This window comes from Pseudonaja textilis, chromosome 2, assembly GCF_049901715.1.
Source record: "Pseudonaja textilis isolate UNSWEBS1 chromosome 2, rPseTex1.2, whole genome shotgun sequence".
NCBI classification, from domain to species: domain Eukaryota; kingdom Metazoa; phylum Chordata; class Lepidosauria; order Squamata; family Elapidae; genus Pseudonaja; species Pseudonaja textilis.
In genome coordinates this window covers 60,423,701-60,438,189 of record NC_141991.1, presented here as the reverse complement: position 1 = coordinate 60,438,189, position 14,489 = coordinate 60,423,701, and the positions used below count along the sequence as shown (strand labels likewise).

The window sequence follows — 14,489 nt, the reverse complement described above, 5'->3', positions numbered from 1 at the left end:
TTACATGAGATTTTAAAAAATATGCCAATTTCAGAACAATTTAGGGGCACACCGAACATATTTTCATTCATCGAAGTATTTAAATTAGGTGATGGGTGGTTTTCCAGAATGTTTTAATTTTTTTAAAAAAGGCAACATCATTAATTTCATCTAATATGCCTTCTTATGCTATGTAATTCTACAGGGACCATGACATAATGAATGTATTTCAGAATGAGGGTCATTTTGTTACTTGTTTGATACATTTTTCAACTCCTATCATAGCTTTTCTGGGAAAAAAAGACTTCTGACTTCAAGAGCGATCATATCTGGACAAATTCATTGTTATTTTCTTTGCTGTGTTTTATGTTTTTGTGAAACATTTCCTAATATTTTATTAGGAGTAATGCAATGAATTGATGCTTTCATATTTTTTTGGTTGAAAATAAAACTCTATCATTTTAACACTGTTTTATGTTTTTAGTATATTTTAAAGTGGCTGCTATTAATTGCTTACAAGGAATTTGATGTTTTAGAGATTCTGTAAATACTTCAATAGTCTGGCTCAAAGGGGTACCATTTAATTCCAATGACTTAATAAGGGAATTGTAACCAGGCATCTGAATCAATTAAATAATACTGACGTGCACAAACAATCCCAACTGATACCCTGGGCCAAGATAAATATGTGGTAAGCTTGTCAGTAAAGGAGAAGGAAAAGCAGCAATCGCAGCAGAACCGTATTGTTTTTCTGAAGCAATGATGGCAGGGTGGAAGACACTGTGCTCATCACTGGAATCCTTCTACAACCCATTGGAAGAAAAAAGAGTGGGGAGAAAATAATTCCAGAGCAAAAAAATGAAATAACTTTTTAAATTTTATTTTATTTTTAATTATTGGACCTGGCAGGATCTGGAGACAGGAGAATAGAAGAGAAAGAAGTGGAGAAAATGACAAAACACAAAGACTTGAAAATTAAAGTGGAATGACTGGCAAAAAAAAAATAGTAAACATAGTACCAGCAAAAATAGGTGTGTGCAATCCCAAAACATCTGGAGCACCATTTTCAACACCATTAGTGTTGGCAAAATCATCACCAGTCAATTGCGGAAGGCTGCATTATTTAAAATAGCTTATATCATGCAACAATACTTTTAACACCATCAGACAACAACTGCCTATGCCAAAGTTTTGGGGAGGGCTTGATAGGTGCATAAAAATGCCAAATCCAGTCTAAACATCTAGCTGGCTATGTGACCAACCATAATAATGGCAGTGGCAGTGCTCATATTGGTAAGATAATCAAAGATGATGATGATAATTTTCCTTCCACTGTACAAATGTAAAGGAGGAGCGGAGTTGCTTCCACCATTAATCTCCCTCAAATTAGCATCAGCCAATTGTTGCCCAATTTAGATAATACCCCTGCATCTCAACACATAGGCTCAGGTTCTACTCACCTTTACTTTAAAGTCTCAAGCCATATTTGCTGTTGAAAGTGAGCAATTCTAGAACAACCATAGTGTTGCTGATCACACAAAAGCATTTTGAACAGGGAGAATTGTGCCTTTAATGTTACAGTCTAGTTATTTCTTCACTTTCCTTTGCCCGTTGCATGAGTCAAACCTCATTTCAAACCGTGACTTACAGTAAGACCAGAACATCTTTGCTTGAACTCCTCTACCTGTTCCAAGGAAGAGGACATCAACGTGTCCTGCCTCAGTCTCCACTCTGTCCACCAACAGATGCCGGATACCGAAAGGCACATTGACTCTAATCAGAACGGGCTTCCTATGGAGTGGGTAGATGGGGTCCCACATCAGATGATGAGTACGCATGAAGCTAATCACTTCATCGGGGAAGTCCTTGGTTGACTGCAGGAATGGGTCATATGTTTCACTGGGACACTAACAAGAAGAACGGACATTGAAAAAGGAATGGTGCAAAATTAACAGTCAACTCCACAAAACCTAGCCTTGTGATTTACATAGCTAAATCTATTAATATCACAGTTCAGTCTAATTGCTTTGTGCCATGCAAATTTTCATAAAATGTCATGCGTGACAGCATACGGCACAATCATTTTCCCAGGATATGACAATCTTCTGCATTTTCTGAAACCTCCCGACTTACAGATTGGAAGCCTTTCCTGGGACAAACAGCTTCAGGACCATTTGTGGAACCCATGAGGGGATCCAGGACCCAGGTTAGCCATCTCAGAAATGAATCACGCAGGGAAAAGAGGTCTTGAAGAGCCCTTGTTGCCCAGGTGGGAATAGACAACTCCCAGAAATAATCTACAGTAGTTTAACTCTGAGAGCAGCAGCAAATATTTTCCCCGGTCAGTCTTTATATGACAAGTTAGAGAAAAGTGAATAAGGAAAGTTTTATGTACTTACTGTTCCAGGCCGAGGGTAAGGGATCCGTCCTTTATATTCAGCCCACTGATAATCAAAGCCTTCCTTGTGTGCAAAAGGTCCATTGAAGGCAGCTCGAATGGCTGCCAGGGAATAAACACATACTGCAGAACCACTAAAAATGCCACTGGGAAAGAAAAGAACAATGTAGGGAGATGGAGCGTATTGGTCCAAGAGATATTTCTTGGTACAATATCTGCCTTAGAAAAAGACTTTCTAACTCATTTAAAGGTCATGAAATTGGAAGATGAATGCCTGAGGTGGCCTTGGAGCAGATGACCTTCAGAGAGCCCTTTTGTTTCAAAAGCATTCTCACTGCTCTCTCATCTTTAACAGGGGATCTTTGCTCTCATCAGTTTTCTTCCAGGTCATCCCTTCACTCAGTTAAAGCTGGAGATTATGGGACTTGAGATTCAACACGTGAGGATCACTGCCTTAGTTCTTCCCAGCAGTTGAAAACTGCATGAAATCCTCTGCTCAGCTTCATCCTGCCAGATAGGATATGGTGATGGGAAACCATTTCTGCAGAGACTTGAAAGAGCTACGACAGAATCCTGTTTCAGTGTCTCAGTTCAAAGCCATTCAGATGGACTAATGTGCATGCCTTCTATAACTGAAATAACAGAATAACACAGTTGGAAGGGACCTTCAAAGTCTTCTAGTCCAACCCCCTGTTAAAGCAGGAAACTCTATGCTATTTGTATAATAAGCACTATTCTCATTCCTGCTGATACAGGCACAAGCAATTCTTTTCTTTTGTCATATGAATTGTAAACACTTCTGCTTACCTGGAAACTGTGAAGAGGCCAAAAACTAGAGGGTTCTGTATGTTACGGGTTTGAAGGAGGAAGACATCTTCTAGAATACAGCAGGATACACCCAACTAGGGAAGAGCTTTGAATAATTCCCGCCACCCCACCCCAAACCCACTATACTCATAGACTCCATTCTAGAAATTGCAGCTCTTAATATGCAAGTAGCCTTACCCAGCTGATCAAAATGTGTTTCGGTGCCCTGGAGACCTGGGATAGAGCAGATCAGCCGCGCTTTAAGAAAAGTGGTCCAGCGATTGATAAGGCTATGCTTCCCACCAATATCATTCTGCCAAATAGAAGCAGGAATAGGTCAAGCACAGTTTTCAAGTCCATCCACAACTGCTCTCCAGTACTCTTAAGTGATTGCTTTGAAGGCATCCATTGCATCATGTTTACAGTCCCGTGTGGGCTTTCTTTTAAACCCGGAGTGGTGAATGCTGTCTAACCATGAATAGAGAGGCAGATACTTAGAGTTACTGTCCTTTTACTGTTTTTCCTAGAGGAATGATGCAGAGTTAAAGGAATTTGAACATCTTTTCAGTGCATGTTTTATCCAATGTGTTCTTAAATATGCACTATTTACCTCTGCCTCTCTATTAATGGCTGGATAGCATTCACCTTCTTGTGTTTTAAGAAAACCCACTTGGGACTGTAAACATTCACTATGAGTCATGTGGATTTGATCCATCCTCTGCTGACATCCCTTAAATTATGTGAGCTTCTGGCAGATATTTGCATGTTGAACACAGATATTTGCAAGATAGAAGTCACAAGGATCAAGAGCTTGCTCATGTAGGCATTTGACTTACACGGAAACCAACAGACATGCAATTGTATGCAAAAAAGCTTTTCTCTGACCGACGGTCACACTCAACCGCCCTCTAAAGGCAGTCATCGTCTGAGTGATGTCATGACTTATGCACTCTAGATTTCAGAATGCCTGAACAATCTCAGAAACTGTGTCTACAGGTAGCTATTTTGAATTAGAGTACTAATTCTGAAATTATGAAAGACCCCTGCGCTGGCAAAATGCCCAGCTGTATTTCAGAAAACTAGAGCAAAATTCAGACTGGATGTCTCCAATGCAGGAAATAGTCATATTTTAGCCCTGATCTAACATCGTCTGCTGGTGGCTGATATCCACCTATCTTTTGCTAGGGGATAATGCCATTGTTTGGAAAGAGCTTCCTTCCCAGGAAATATTCAGATAGCACCTCAGTTAAATAGAGCTGAAGAGGTGCTTTCTAAGCTACCCAAGAAGCACTCACGGCTCACCTTGCAGACTCGCGCCACACGAGCATGGATACGCCTTTTTTCCCACTGTCCAGCTTCCACTGCAGTTTCCCGGAAAAAGATGTACACTTTATCATCCTCGTGGCTGTAAGTATCAGGAATGGCATGGGCCTCAATAAACACTGGCTCTGCAAGGAGGGAGATTCAGGTCTAAATTGCCTGTTTCTTCTATTAAAAGAGTATGTATTGCAATAGATTTCTGGATGCAATTCCAAGGGCCAGTTTTGATTGATAAAACCCTACATAGCTTGGTGCCCAAAGTGCCAGTGGGATCACTGCTCTGCTCTAAACTGAGTTGTTCCAGCTGAGATGATCTTCTCTGGAGAAGCTGCTGGAGGTTTCCCATTTTTATGACGCCAGAGTACATTTTTCATCCAGGGCATTTAAAAAGATTACAGAATAGCCCTCTGTAATCTCAATGCTAGAATGATCTCTTTAATGATAGCCTTCCAGAAAGTAGCGAGAATCAAATTTTTCTGTAGGAGATCTGAGGACTGATTGTTTCACTATTAGTATTCTTGTATAATTGTAATGGTTATTTATATATATTTCTAGGGTTTTTTTTTTTCTTTCTCTATTTCTCTATTTTACTCTTGATGTTTTATATTTTTATGACTGCTATGCAAACTGCCAGGAGTCCATAAGAATAGTTGGCGGTGTATATGTTCACTAAATAAGTGTTTTAAAATTAGAGTTTTCTATTTAAAAAAAAAAGGTGTAACCTCCCTTACATACCATTTAACCAATCATCTTGGTTCTGCTCCGTCCTGATGTAGTTTTGTTCAGGCCTGTCAAGATGAGTTCGGAAGAAAGCAGCATTGCTTCCCATAAAGTCAGTGGAAGTGCCTGAATAAAGTTCCCCATCTAGGAAACCCAGGAGAGAAATCCATGGATAAAATGCTTGCATCTTCTTTCTCTTGTATACTTTCTTTTATATATGTGCATTTATCAGTGTCATTCATAAATCATTAGATCGATATATATGGTGTATGTTTATGAATAGACTTTGTTTCATGTACAGTAGTACCTCAGTACTCATCATTAATTGGTTCTGGGAGTCACAATGAGTACCAAAACGATGAGTACCAAACAAATTTTTCCCATAAGGAATAATGTAGTGACTCACAAGGCAATTAACACTGACAAGTTCTAGCTTGTGCGTTGAGTACCAAACAAACGATGAGTACCGGGATTAAATTTTCACAAAAATATGTGTTGAGTATCAAATTTAATGAATTTCAAAGCAGTTGAATACCAAGGTACCACTGGATATGCATATGCATATCTGCTTTGCATGCACCCCACACAAAAGGATGTCTCTCATCATTTTATTCTGTACATTTTGAGTGAGGAATGTAAAGTGAGTTAGCATGTACCGTAGCTGCTTTTCTCCTGGCTTTCAACAGATGAAGTGTTTCTTGAGATAAGATGCAATGTCATGGGAAAAATACAACTGAAATCTCTATTGAATGGATGCCTAAAATATATATACATTGTCAAAGCTTGGGTGGAAAGGACCACATGCCCTGTATTTCTCAATCAACAAAGACAATAGCCATGTTGTTTTAGGAGAGGCAATCCAACATATCTAAACATTAGCAAGTTAGGGAAAGCTATTTCATGGCTATACACACACATGCAGAGATGCTGTGTGGGCTCTTCCTATGACTACATTGTCATATGTTTCTGTTTCAGCTTTCAGTTCACAGATGCTCTTACCTATTAGCTGTCCTGTAAAATGCTCATGGGGGCTATATGGACATTTGCCTCTCCCAGATTCTGTGGAATGGGTCATCAGGTGCATAGCTAATATTCCTGATTCCTGCAATAAGAAAGCACTTCAGTTTGGTTTAAAGAGTAAGAAAAGCATTAAGGAACTGGAGGCCCTCAAAAGAAAAGGCTTAGTAGTCCAAAAGGGGTACCTTTAGACTTCCTGAGCAGGAGACAGGAAGGTGATACCCCATAATTGTAACCATCTTTTTCTCGCTGTGAAATATCCTTGTTATTTGAACAGAGAAAGGATTAAGTTTTAGGAGTTTTAATGATAAATAATCCAGGCCTGTAGTATGGGTTTTTTGACAAATCATTTTTTTCATCCTACTCCACTATTATGCATTAATGAGACTGATAGCATTTGTCTATTCTTACCTATTCTACCCAGAGTAGTTTTTTAAAAAATAAATCAGGAATTAATTACATTCTGTCATGTAGTGAAGCAAATTAGGGAACATGAGTGTTAAGAAATATATGCTATTCATTTTTTCCTTTCCTTTCCTTTTATTTATTCATTTGTTAAATTTATTTGCCACCAGTCTCACTATGGGGCTACTCTAGGTGACTTACAACAATAAAAAGGAATATCTTTTTTCATTTTAAAAACTTTTATTACACTAATGCTAAAGGTGACCCTTAAAATAGGATGGAGTCTGATGGACATCTATGGAGCCAACCCAGGCAAGAAGATTGCAGGAGTGTATTCAGTGGGGGAAGAGGAGAGAGGGCAGAATCACTGCAGAGGAGATTGATTACCAAGAAAGATTGTCTGTAAATATTAGTTTCTTCACTGGTCTGAAAATGGGGCATGGACAGATGCTCAGGTAATTTTCTGAGCCAAGTTTGACAAGCAGGTAGGGGCTCTTCTAATTTTCAGGGAAAGGACTGGGCCTGGTAGGTGGGTAACATTTTACCTCTGGTTTACTTACATACATACATGCATACATAAATGCACAAAGATTAAAATAACAGTTGCAAACAATTACCCATGATGCCCATGGTTGAGAGCAACAGAGAAAATAGATGGGCGGATAGTGCAACTATAGTAGAGCATTTAGAATTCACTGCCAAAAGCTTTTGCTTCGTGCTAGTTGTTCAGAGTACCAGCCTGGTGGCTGAAGTTTACCTTTGCTCCAGCTCTGAGTTGGATGAAGGCACACACAGGTTGATAGGAGCCAGTTCCACAGGCAAACACATGAGTGTGGTTGAAACGCTGCAGAAAGCGAATGAAATTGGCACATTCCGTCTGGAAAAGACAGAAGGATAGGTAGGTTATACTTAAACAAATTCTGCTTTACGTGAGCACATATTCCATGGGAGAAAAAAAAATCCATATCTCTGGTTGTCATCAGTTCTGAACCTAATAGATATCATCTGATTAGATTTATTTGCTAAGAGAAGAGCATCTCCCAGCATGTACCTTTAGTTTGGCATCCCTTTGACCACCCAGATCTGCTCCAGGGGATTGAGACATTGCCTAGGGCAGATTTAGAGTGCAGTCAAAGGTAAAAAAGGCAAATGCCATTTGAGCAGAAAACTATTTGCTTAATGTTACATAGATCTAATAAGTCTACAGTAGTGTTTCTCAACCTTGGCAACTTTAAGCTGCATAGAGTTCAACTTCCAGAATTCCCCAGCCAGCATCCATACAGTTTAAAGTTGCCAAGGCTGAGAAACACTGGTTTACAGCATGTCTGTATGAATTGTTTGCACTTCAGCACTTCAGATGCTGCCCAGATAATCCATCAACCCTTCCATGCCCAGAGGGAAGACCTGGCATTCTTCATTTGTACCATGCAGCTGGAAAGCACAAGGACAGGTCTTACTAATGTTACACTGAAGGCCGTAACAGCGACCCCAGTGACGTTACATAGAGCTTAAACTCATTACTTTCCTTATCCAAGAGAGTTCCATTGTTTCAGCCACTGACTAAACTGTGTGGCAAAGGCAGATGATGTTGGGTGGATTCAAAAGGAAGATGAACAGATGCCTATTACGCCAATCCTAAGGAATAATTAGAGGGGGGGGGGAATGTGCTACTGAAAATTGGCCTTTTCCAACTGAAAGTGCTGCAGTTCTTCACAGTTTGCAAAAGACGGCTTTGCAGGCCCAAAGACTTCAACTTGCTGATTGATAGCTCAAATCATGGGCCTGAAAATCTTATTTACCTCAGGATTCTTCCCAGCCAGTCTGCAATGCTTCACTTGTTCATTAGGAGCTGGCCAGAAAACCTGGAAATAAGAACAAAAGGAAGATAATAAATGCCTGTTTATTAAACAAATGAATAAATAAACCCCTCCCCCAAATGCAAATAGTGCTGTCTGAGGTATTTTGTTCCAATGCAAAGAGCTTCAGAAGAGGATTGTTTTTCTTCAGGATTCCAGCTGACGAAAAAAGGGACAAATTTCTCTACTCCCTGAACATTATGTGCCCTTTCCTCTGTATGTGAAACATGAAGAGCCATTTAGAGCCACATCTAGTGGGGCAGTACAAATGCTTAGAAATGGATGCTCTACAGCAGGGATCTCCAACCTTGTCAACTTTAAGACTTGTGGACTTCAACTCCCAGAGTTCCTCAGCGAGCCAGCTGGCTGAGGAACTCTGGGAGTTGAAGTCCACAAGTCTTAAAGTTGACAAGGTTGGAGACCAGTTCTACAGCACAGGAAAGCAGGTGTACAGCCACTTTGTTCCCATTTACTGTGAGGGAGCTCTTTGGATTGCTTTGCACAATCTTCAGTCTAGCTCTAAACTTAATTTGGACTATGCTAGATGGGATCATTAGCCCAATAGTTTATCTGTGATCTAGTTTGGAGAACAACCGATATTTATTCATATATGTTCACTAGGTATAATGGAGCTACAGGAGAGATGAGGAAAGAAAAAAGGCAAACCAAAACTTAAGTAGAACACATGGTTTCCATTTTTGTTTAAACAAAAGGTTCCCCGTGTTTTCATTTTTCTTCTCATGCAAATAAAGCATTAATCCTCCCTTAACTAATTGGGGCTGGCAACTCTATTGTTAAGTGATGCTCCACTTAGCAATGGCAGTTCTTGCACTCCCAATTGCTGTCATTATGGAAAATCCACATGTTGGTTGAATCCAAGCCATTCTTGGAAAGATAAGTGGATTGCCTCCCCTTCCAACCCACCCCCACAATCCACTTATCTCCCCCTTCTCTGCCCTTTTGATTGCCCGTCCATCCAGTGCCACCAGCTGCCCCCCCGCCACTGTCCGGCCCTGCCCACTGCCACATCTTCCACACCATGTGTCACAACAGGCCTTGGCTTTTGTGCCGGTTCAGCTGAGGCCTTCGTTCGGGTCAGCCTTTTTTCATGCGCTAGACATGTTCTTTTTTTGCACTGACCTTTTGTGTGCTGACTAGGCCTTTCTTTTGCAAAAATCAACAAAAAGAGGCCACGACTGGCATGCAAAAGAAGGACCTGGTTGCCATGCAAAAGGACCCAGCCAGCATGCAAAAGGAGGCCCTGGCAGCACACAAAGGACATTCTGGCAGGCATGCAAAAAGAAAAAAGAAAAGAAAAGGACCTGGCTGGTACCGAAGAGAAGGACTTCTTCAGTAGTGGCATGAGGCATGCTGTGTGGCACACCCCCCCACACACACGCACACATACATAGTTCTCACCTACCACCCTGTGGACATTTCCACAGCATTTCTCCGAGTGGCCAGGATGGTGAGGCAGGTGAAGATGATAATGAAGGCCGGGAGGGGGAGGGGCAATTATAAAAGTAGGTAAGTCCACATTTTGTTCATGTAGCCACAAGGGCATTGCAACCACTAGAATTTTGAGGATCCAGCACTATTGTAACTTTGAACAGTTGTTTAATGAATGGACATTTAGTGAGGACTAGAGAAATTCACAAAGTCATTTAAAAAAAAAAAATCTTCGTTACATCTTCCTGACAGGAAAACCTAAGTTCTGCCTGCCAAGCCTTTGGAATGCTAAACACCTCTACTGGAAATCAAGCCCAAGTCCAAATTCTATTTCCTCCTTAATTATTCTCTCTTTTCCTTCTTCATAATTCTGAGGAACAAGTTAAAATTGGAAAAAAATGATGCAGAATAACCTGAAATAATTCCTACTTCTTTAATTCACCATTTCATAAATGACTGAGAACCAAGAGGTTTGTGAGAAGCTTGGTTCTACTTCATCTCCTGCATGGAAGGACTGATCCATCTCACAGCGTTTAACCTCAATTATCACATTAGCTATCCTTTAGTATTTAAGAAGCAAAGCAAAGCCTCACTATGGCCAAACAGCAAACTTCCCTATATATATATTTTTTTTACCTCCTGAGGCTCCCTGTTAGGACTGTCAAGGTGCAGAAGAATTACACGGTCCTTTGCTCCCACCATCAGCCAAGCCCTCTTCTCATCCAGGAGGAGTGACTGGAATGCAAGGTCAGTCTCTGAGTTCAACAGCAGGCGGGAGCTGTTTGATCTCAGCAGGTCTAGAAAGTAGAATGTAGACAAAGAAATGATGTTTTTTATCTTTGTAGTCCCCCAAAAGGGAAAGGTATTGATCTAACTTTTCTTTATCTTTAAAACCGACCAAAGAGATTAATTTTAAAAATATCAAAATATGGATCAATGACTCTGCTTTGATTTTTTTTTTTTTAAGACAGCAGACTGCTTAGGCCAAGAATCTTCAAACTTGGCAAGTTTAAGACTTGTGGACTTCAACTCCCAGCGTTCCTGAGCTAACAGGAGCGGAGGGGGAATTCTGGAAGTTGAAGTCCACAAGTCTTAAAGCTGTCAAGTTTGAAGACCCCTGGCTTACCCAAAGGAAACCAAACCTTTTAGTTGCAATTATATAGCGATTTGTCCGATATATTCTCATCGGATTGCAAGTCACATTCAGATTGCAATCTTGAAAGCAGTAAAATGAACTTCCTTCCAAATAGAAGCCAGTCACCCCAAGTCCAAGGAACTCTTGTGATAATTCTTGGAATTACCAAATGGCTTTCAAGTTGACTTTTTAAGAAGACACAGAAATCCCAGCTCTGAAGAAAGGTTGTTCTTCTTCATATGCTTTGGCAGTCTTAATATGAGATGTTGTTTTCACAAAGTTTGAAGGAGGTGCTTTTCATTAAAAATTTTCGAGGTTCATCTCTTAAGATATTATCAGTTCAGCTCTTTTTGTTCTTTTAAATTTTGACCAAGCTGATTAAGCACAACTCGGTATTTGAGGGCATTTCATCCCATCCTCCTACTAAAGTAGGAGACTTTTTCTTCCTTTCCAACAGAGAGAAAGGTCATTTCTTAATGGCCTGGTGACATTAACTGCCATGGTATAGCCTAAATAAAGCAAGAACTGTAATTAAGTTTCAACTAGGCACTGAAATCACTACTTCTGAATGGCCTGTTTTCCTTCCCACTCCTCTCCCCTGGCTCCCAATTTTTCTATCAAGAATTCAGTACCAATCAAGGTCACTGAAAATGTGCTCCTTGGTCAGTGGGACGTAGCAACTCAGGGGTCAAAGAGGAAACCAATCTATGCTTTGCTACCTGTCTTCCTCTCTAGCCTGTTTCTTCAGGACATCCCTTGCCATTGTATTTTCGGAGCGGGGAGCAACTTGGCATCCTCCCCCCCCCCCCCAAAAAAAACCCCTCAGCTGCATCTGTTTATTTTTATTTCTAAAAAGAGCATGCAGCCTACCAGAAGCCTAAAGTCAATATTTAAAAATAGCAATGGAGGCTTGATTGCATGCCATTGTTGGAAAGCAACAATAGAGAGTTCTGTAAATACACTAGCATTGAGTATGACAGATTCCTGAAGTTTTTATCCCCTTTAGTAACTCGGAAAGGTGGAGACTGGCCTTGTTTCACCAGAGCGGCAACTGCAGGAAAGTTGATTTTAAAAGTAACATCTTTGTGAGCTGTAGTGGATAGCATAAGAACAATAAATAGGAACCATAAGCCATCAGAGAGTAATGTTGTAAGCTCCATAGGGGATTGTTAGTGGAAGTGGATGTCTACTGAGAATGAGCTTACTCATTGAAAGCTATTATTATAGACATATGAATCCAGCACGGCAGTTGATATACATCATCCTAAGCCTATTTACGAGCTTGTCTGAATCTTTGCAGCCCAGATCTGATGCTCTACTAAAGGAAGCAGCTGAGGAGGGGGGCATAGGGGATAGCAATAGCAATAGCCCTTAGAATTATATACTGCTTCCCAGTACTTTTTCAGCCCTCTGTAAGCGGTCTACAGAGCCAGCATATTGCTTCAACAATCTGGGTCCTCATTTTACCAACCCCAGAAGGATGGAAGGCTGAGTCATCCTTGAGTCGGTCAGAATTGAACTGATGGCAATTGGTAGAATTAGCCTGCAATACTGCATTCTAACCCCTGCGCCACCACGGCTCTTGCACAAATGCCTTGGAGAGGGCTATTGCTAGGCACCGCTTATGACGATGATTTTTTTTTTTTTTACCAATTTGGAACCAAAGTTAGGGAAGCAAGCTTTTGAACTGTGTCAAATCCATTCCAAGGCCACAGAGTTGGACTGTGAAACAAGAAACCAAATGGGGTAACATTTCTCAGTCTGGCAACATGTACTTTCCTAGCCTACCTCTGCTGTTTAGGAGAAAGAAAAAGCGCCCTCTGCTCGGCCAGCCTGCTACTTAGATGAGAATCTCTGTATCAGCAGAGATGCTACAGCTTTGGTGGTCTCCCTGATTTCCACTTGGGAAGGATTTGTTTCACTGCCCTGGTGTGCTATTGTTCTTGGCCTCCTCCTCTCAAGCACATCTTTCCTTCGCAGCCCTTGCCTTGGGTTGTCCCATTTCCTCTTGGCAGGCCCATCTGTTTCTTTCTCTCCCCGCTTCCTATTCTGCTCCAGGGCAGAGGGCGTCACTGGAAGCTTTCATAATGTAAACCCCGTCATCCTTTTCACCCTTGAACTTGGCTTGATATCTCTGAGTCACATCTCCTGCCATTCTCTGGGCTGCTCCCGTGATCCTCCTAAGGCTGGGAACTTCCTTCAGTAAAGACCCAAAGAAAGCATCTTTAACGTGATCTGCTAGACCTTAGGTCACCATGAACTGGAAGCGGGGGTGCTCCAAGGTTGTTCCTCAGCTTCATGCTTTCCAAAGAAACCCAGATCTATTGGTTTATTCTGTGGGGAGCCAAAATCATTCTTAGCAATATATCTCAAAGCAAATGCTTTGCAAATGTTTATTGCAACAATAAATGGAGTGTCTAGCTGAATCCCAGGTTGTTGTTCCAGGTTTGTCTATGTTGAGTTCCAGGTTGCCATCTTCCTCCCCGGTCCAAAACATGGTCCAATCCTCAAACTGCTTTCAGCTCTCCAATCATTGTTTGCTTCCAGATGCTGAGTCCCATATCAGTTACTACACAGGCCCTAGAATTATAGAGAGGACTGCCATTCAGGAGTATCTATGTTCCTTCCAATTAACTGATGTTTCCTTTATCAGAAAAATCAACCAACATTATCTTGAATTTCTCTATTTTTAAACCAAGCCTTTTATCAATCAGTTGTACCATAACAAAGTTGTGTAACTTGGATTTATCTTAAGATAGGAGTTGGCTTGCATGTGCATCTGTATGCCAGAAAATGAGCTGCGTATATAGGTACAGGTGGTCCTCATTTAACAACAACACTTAGGACTGGTAACTCAGTCATTAAGTGAAGCAGTTGCTAAGTGAAACTACAACTCTGCTTATGATTTTACTTTAGCTTTCATTTCTTATGTAGACTTATGAAGGCCTTGAATTGAGGAATGATCATAAAGTTACTTTTTATCATAACTGCAAACGTTCACTAAGTGAGGCAATCATTAAACGAGGATTATCTGTAATGGTTATAGTAGTATTTCTTTTAGGAAGAATTTAATATTTCCTCTCAAGGAATACAACGATACTATGGAAGAGAGGGAATTAGCCACAGTCCAGTTATTTGGAAAGTCCCTAGACAACATTGATAATTGTGACATTTGCCTAGAATGGCCCACATGGTTTGTTTGCTAGTCAACTGAAATTAGAATGTAAGAAAAAGGAGAATTCCCTTTTTGTGACTTGAATGAATACAGATCTTCAAATTCCTGAAAGCTTCAGTTCTAGCAGAAGTCACAGAACAAAGGTTGGAATCAGCAAGCCCCAGAAAGAGAGAAGGAACAATATACAAGGGTGAGACCGGTGATGGGATTCAAATAATTTAACACCGG

General features: G+C 40.7%; 1 protein-coding gene across 2 annotated transcripts in view; it reads right to left on the bottom strand.

The window, feature by feature from the left end:
* The window catches only part of LOC113453795 (semaphorin-3D-like), a 41,041-nt gene that overhangs the window by 7,160 nt on the left and 19,392 nt on the right, over positions 1-14,489 (bottom strand). For both annotated transcript variants that reach the window (XM_026725258.2, XM_087924033.1), the window contains 10 exons: positions 10,588-10,748; positions 8,446-8,508; positions 7,404-7,523; positions 6,224-6,326; positions 5,240-5,368; positions 4,487-4,632; positions 3,383-3,497; positions 3,185-3,254; positions 2,379-2,523; positions 1,664-1,886 (listed from right to left, as the gene is read on the bottom strand). In XM_026725258.2, coding sequence (XP_026581043.1) covers positions 1,664-1,886; positions 2,379-2,523; positions 3,185-3,254; positions 3,383-3,497; positions 4,487-4,632; positions 5,240-5,368; positions 6,224-6,326; positions 7,404-7,523; positions 8,446-8,508; positions 10,588-10,748 — 1,275 coding nt within the window. The remainder of the gene's footprint in view (positions 1-1,663; positions 1,887-2,378; positions 2,524-3,184; positions 3,255-3,382; positions 3,498-4,486; positions 4,633-5,239; positions 5,369-6,223; positions 6,327-7,403; positions 7,524-8,445; positions 8,509-10,587; positions 10,749-14,489) is intronic.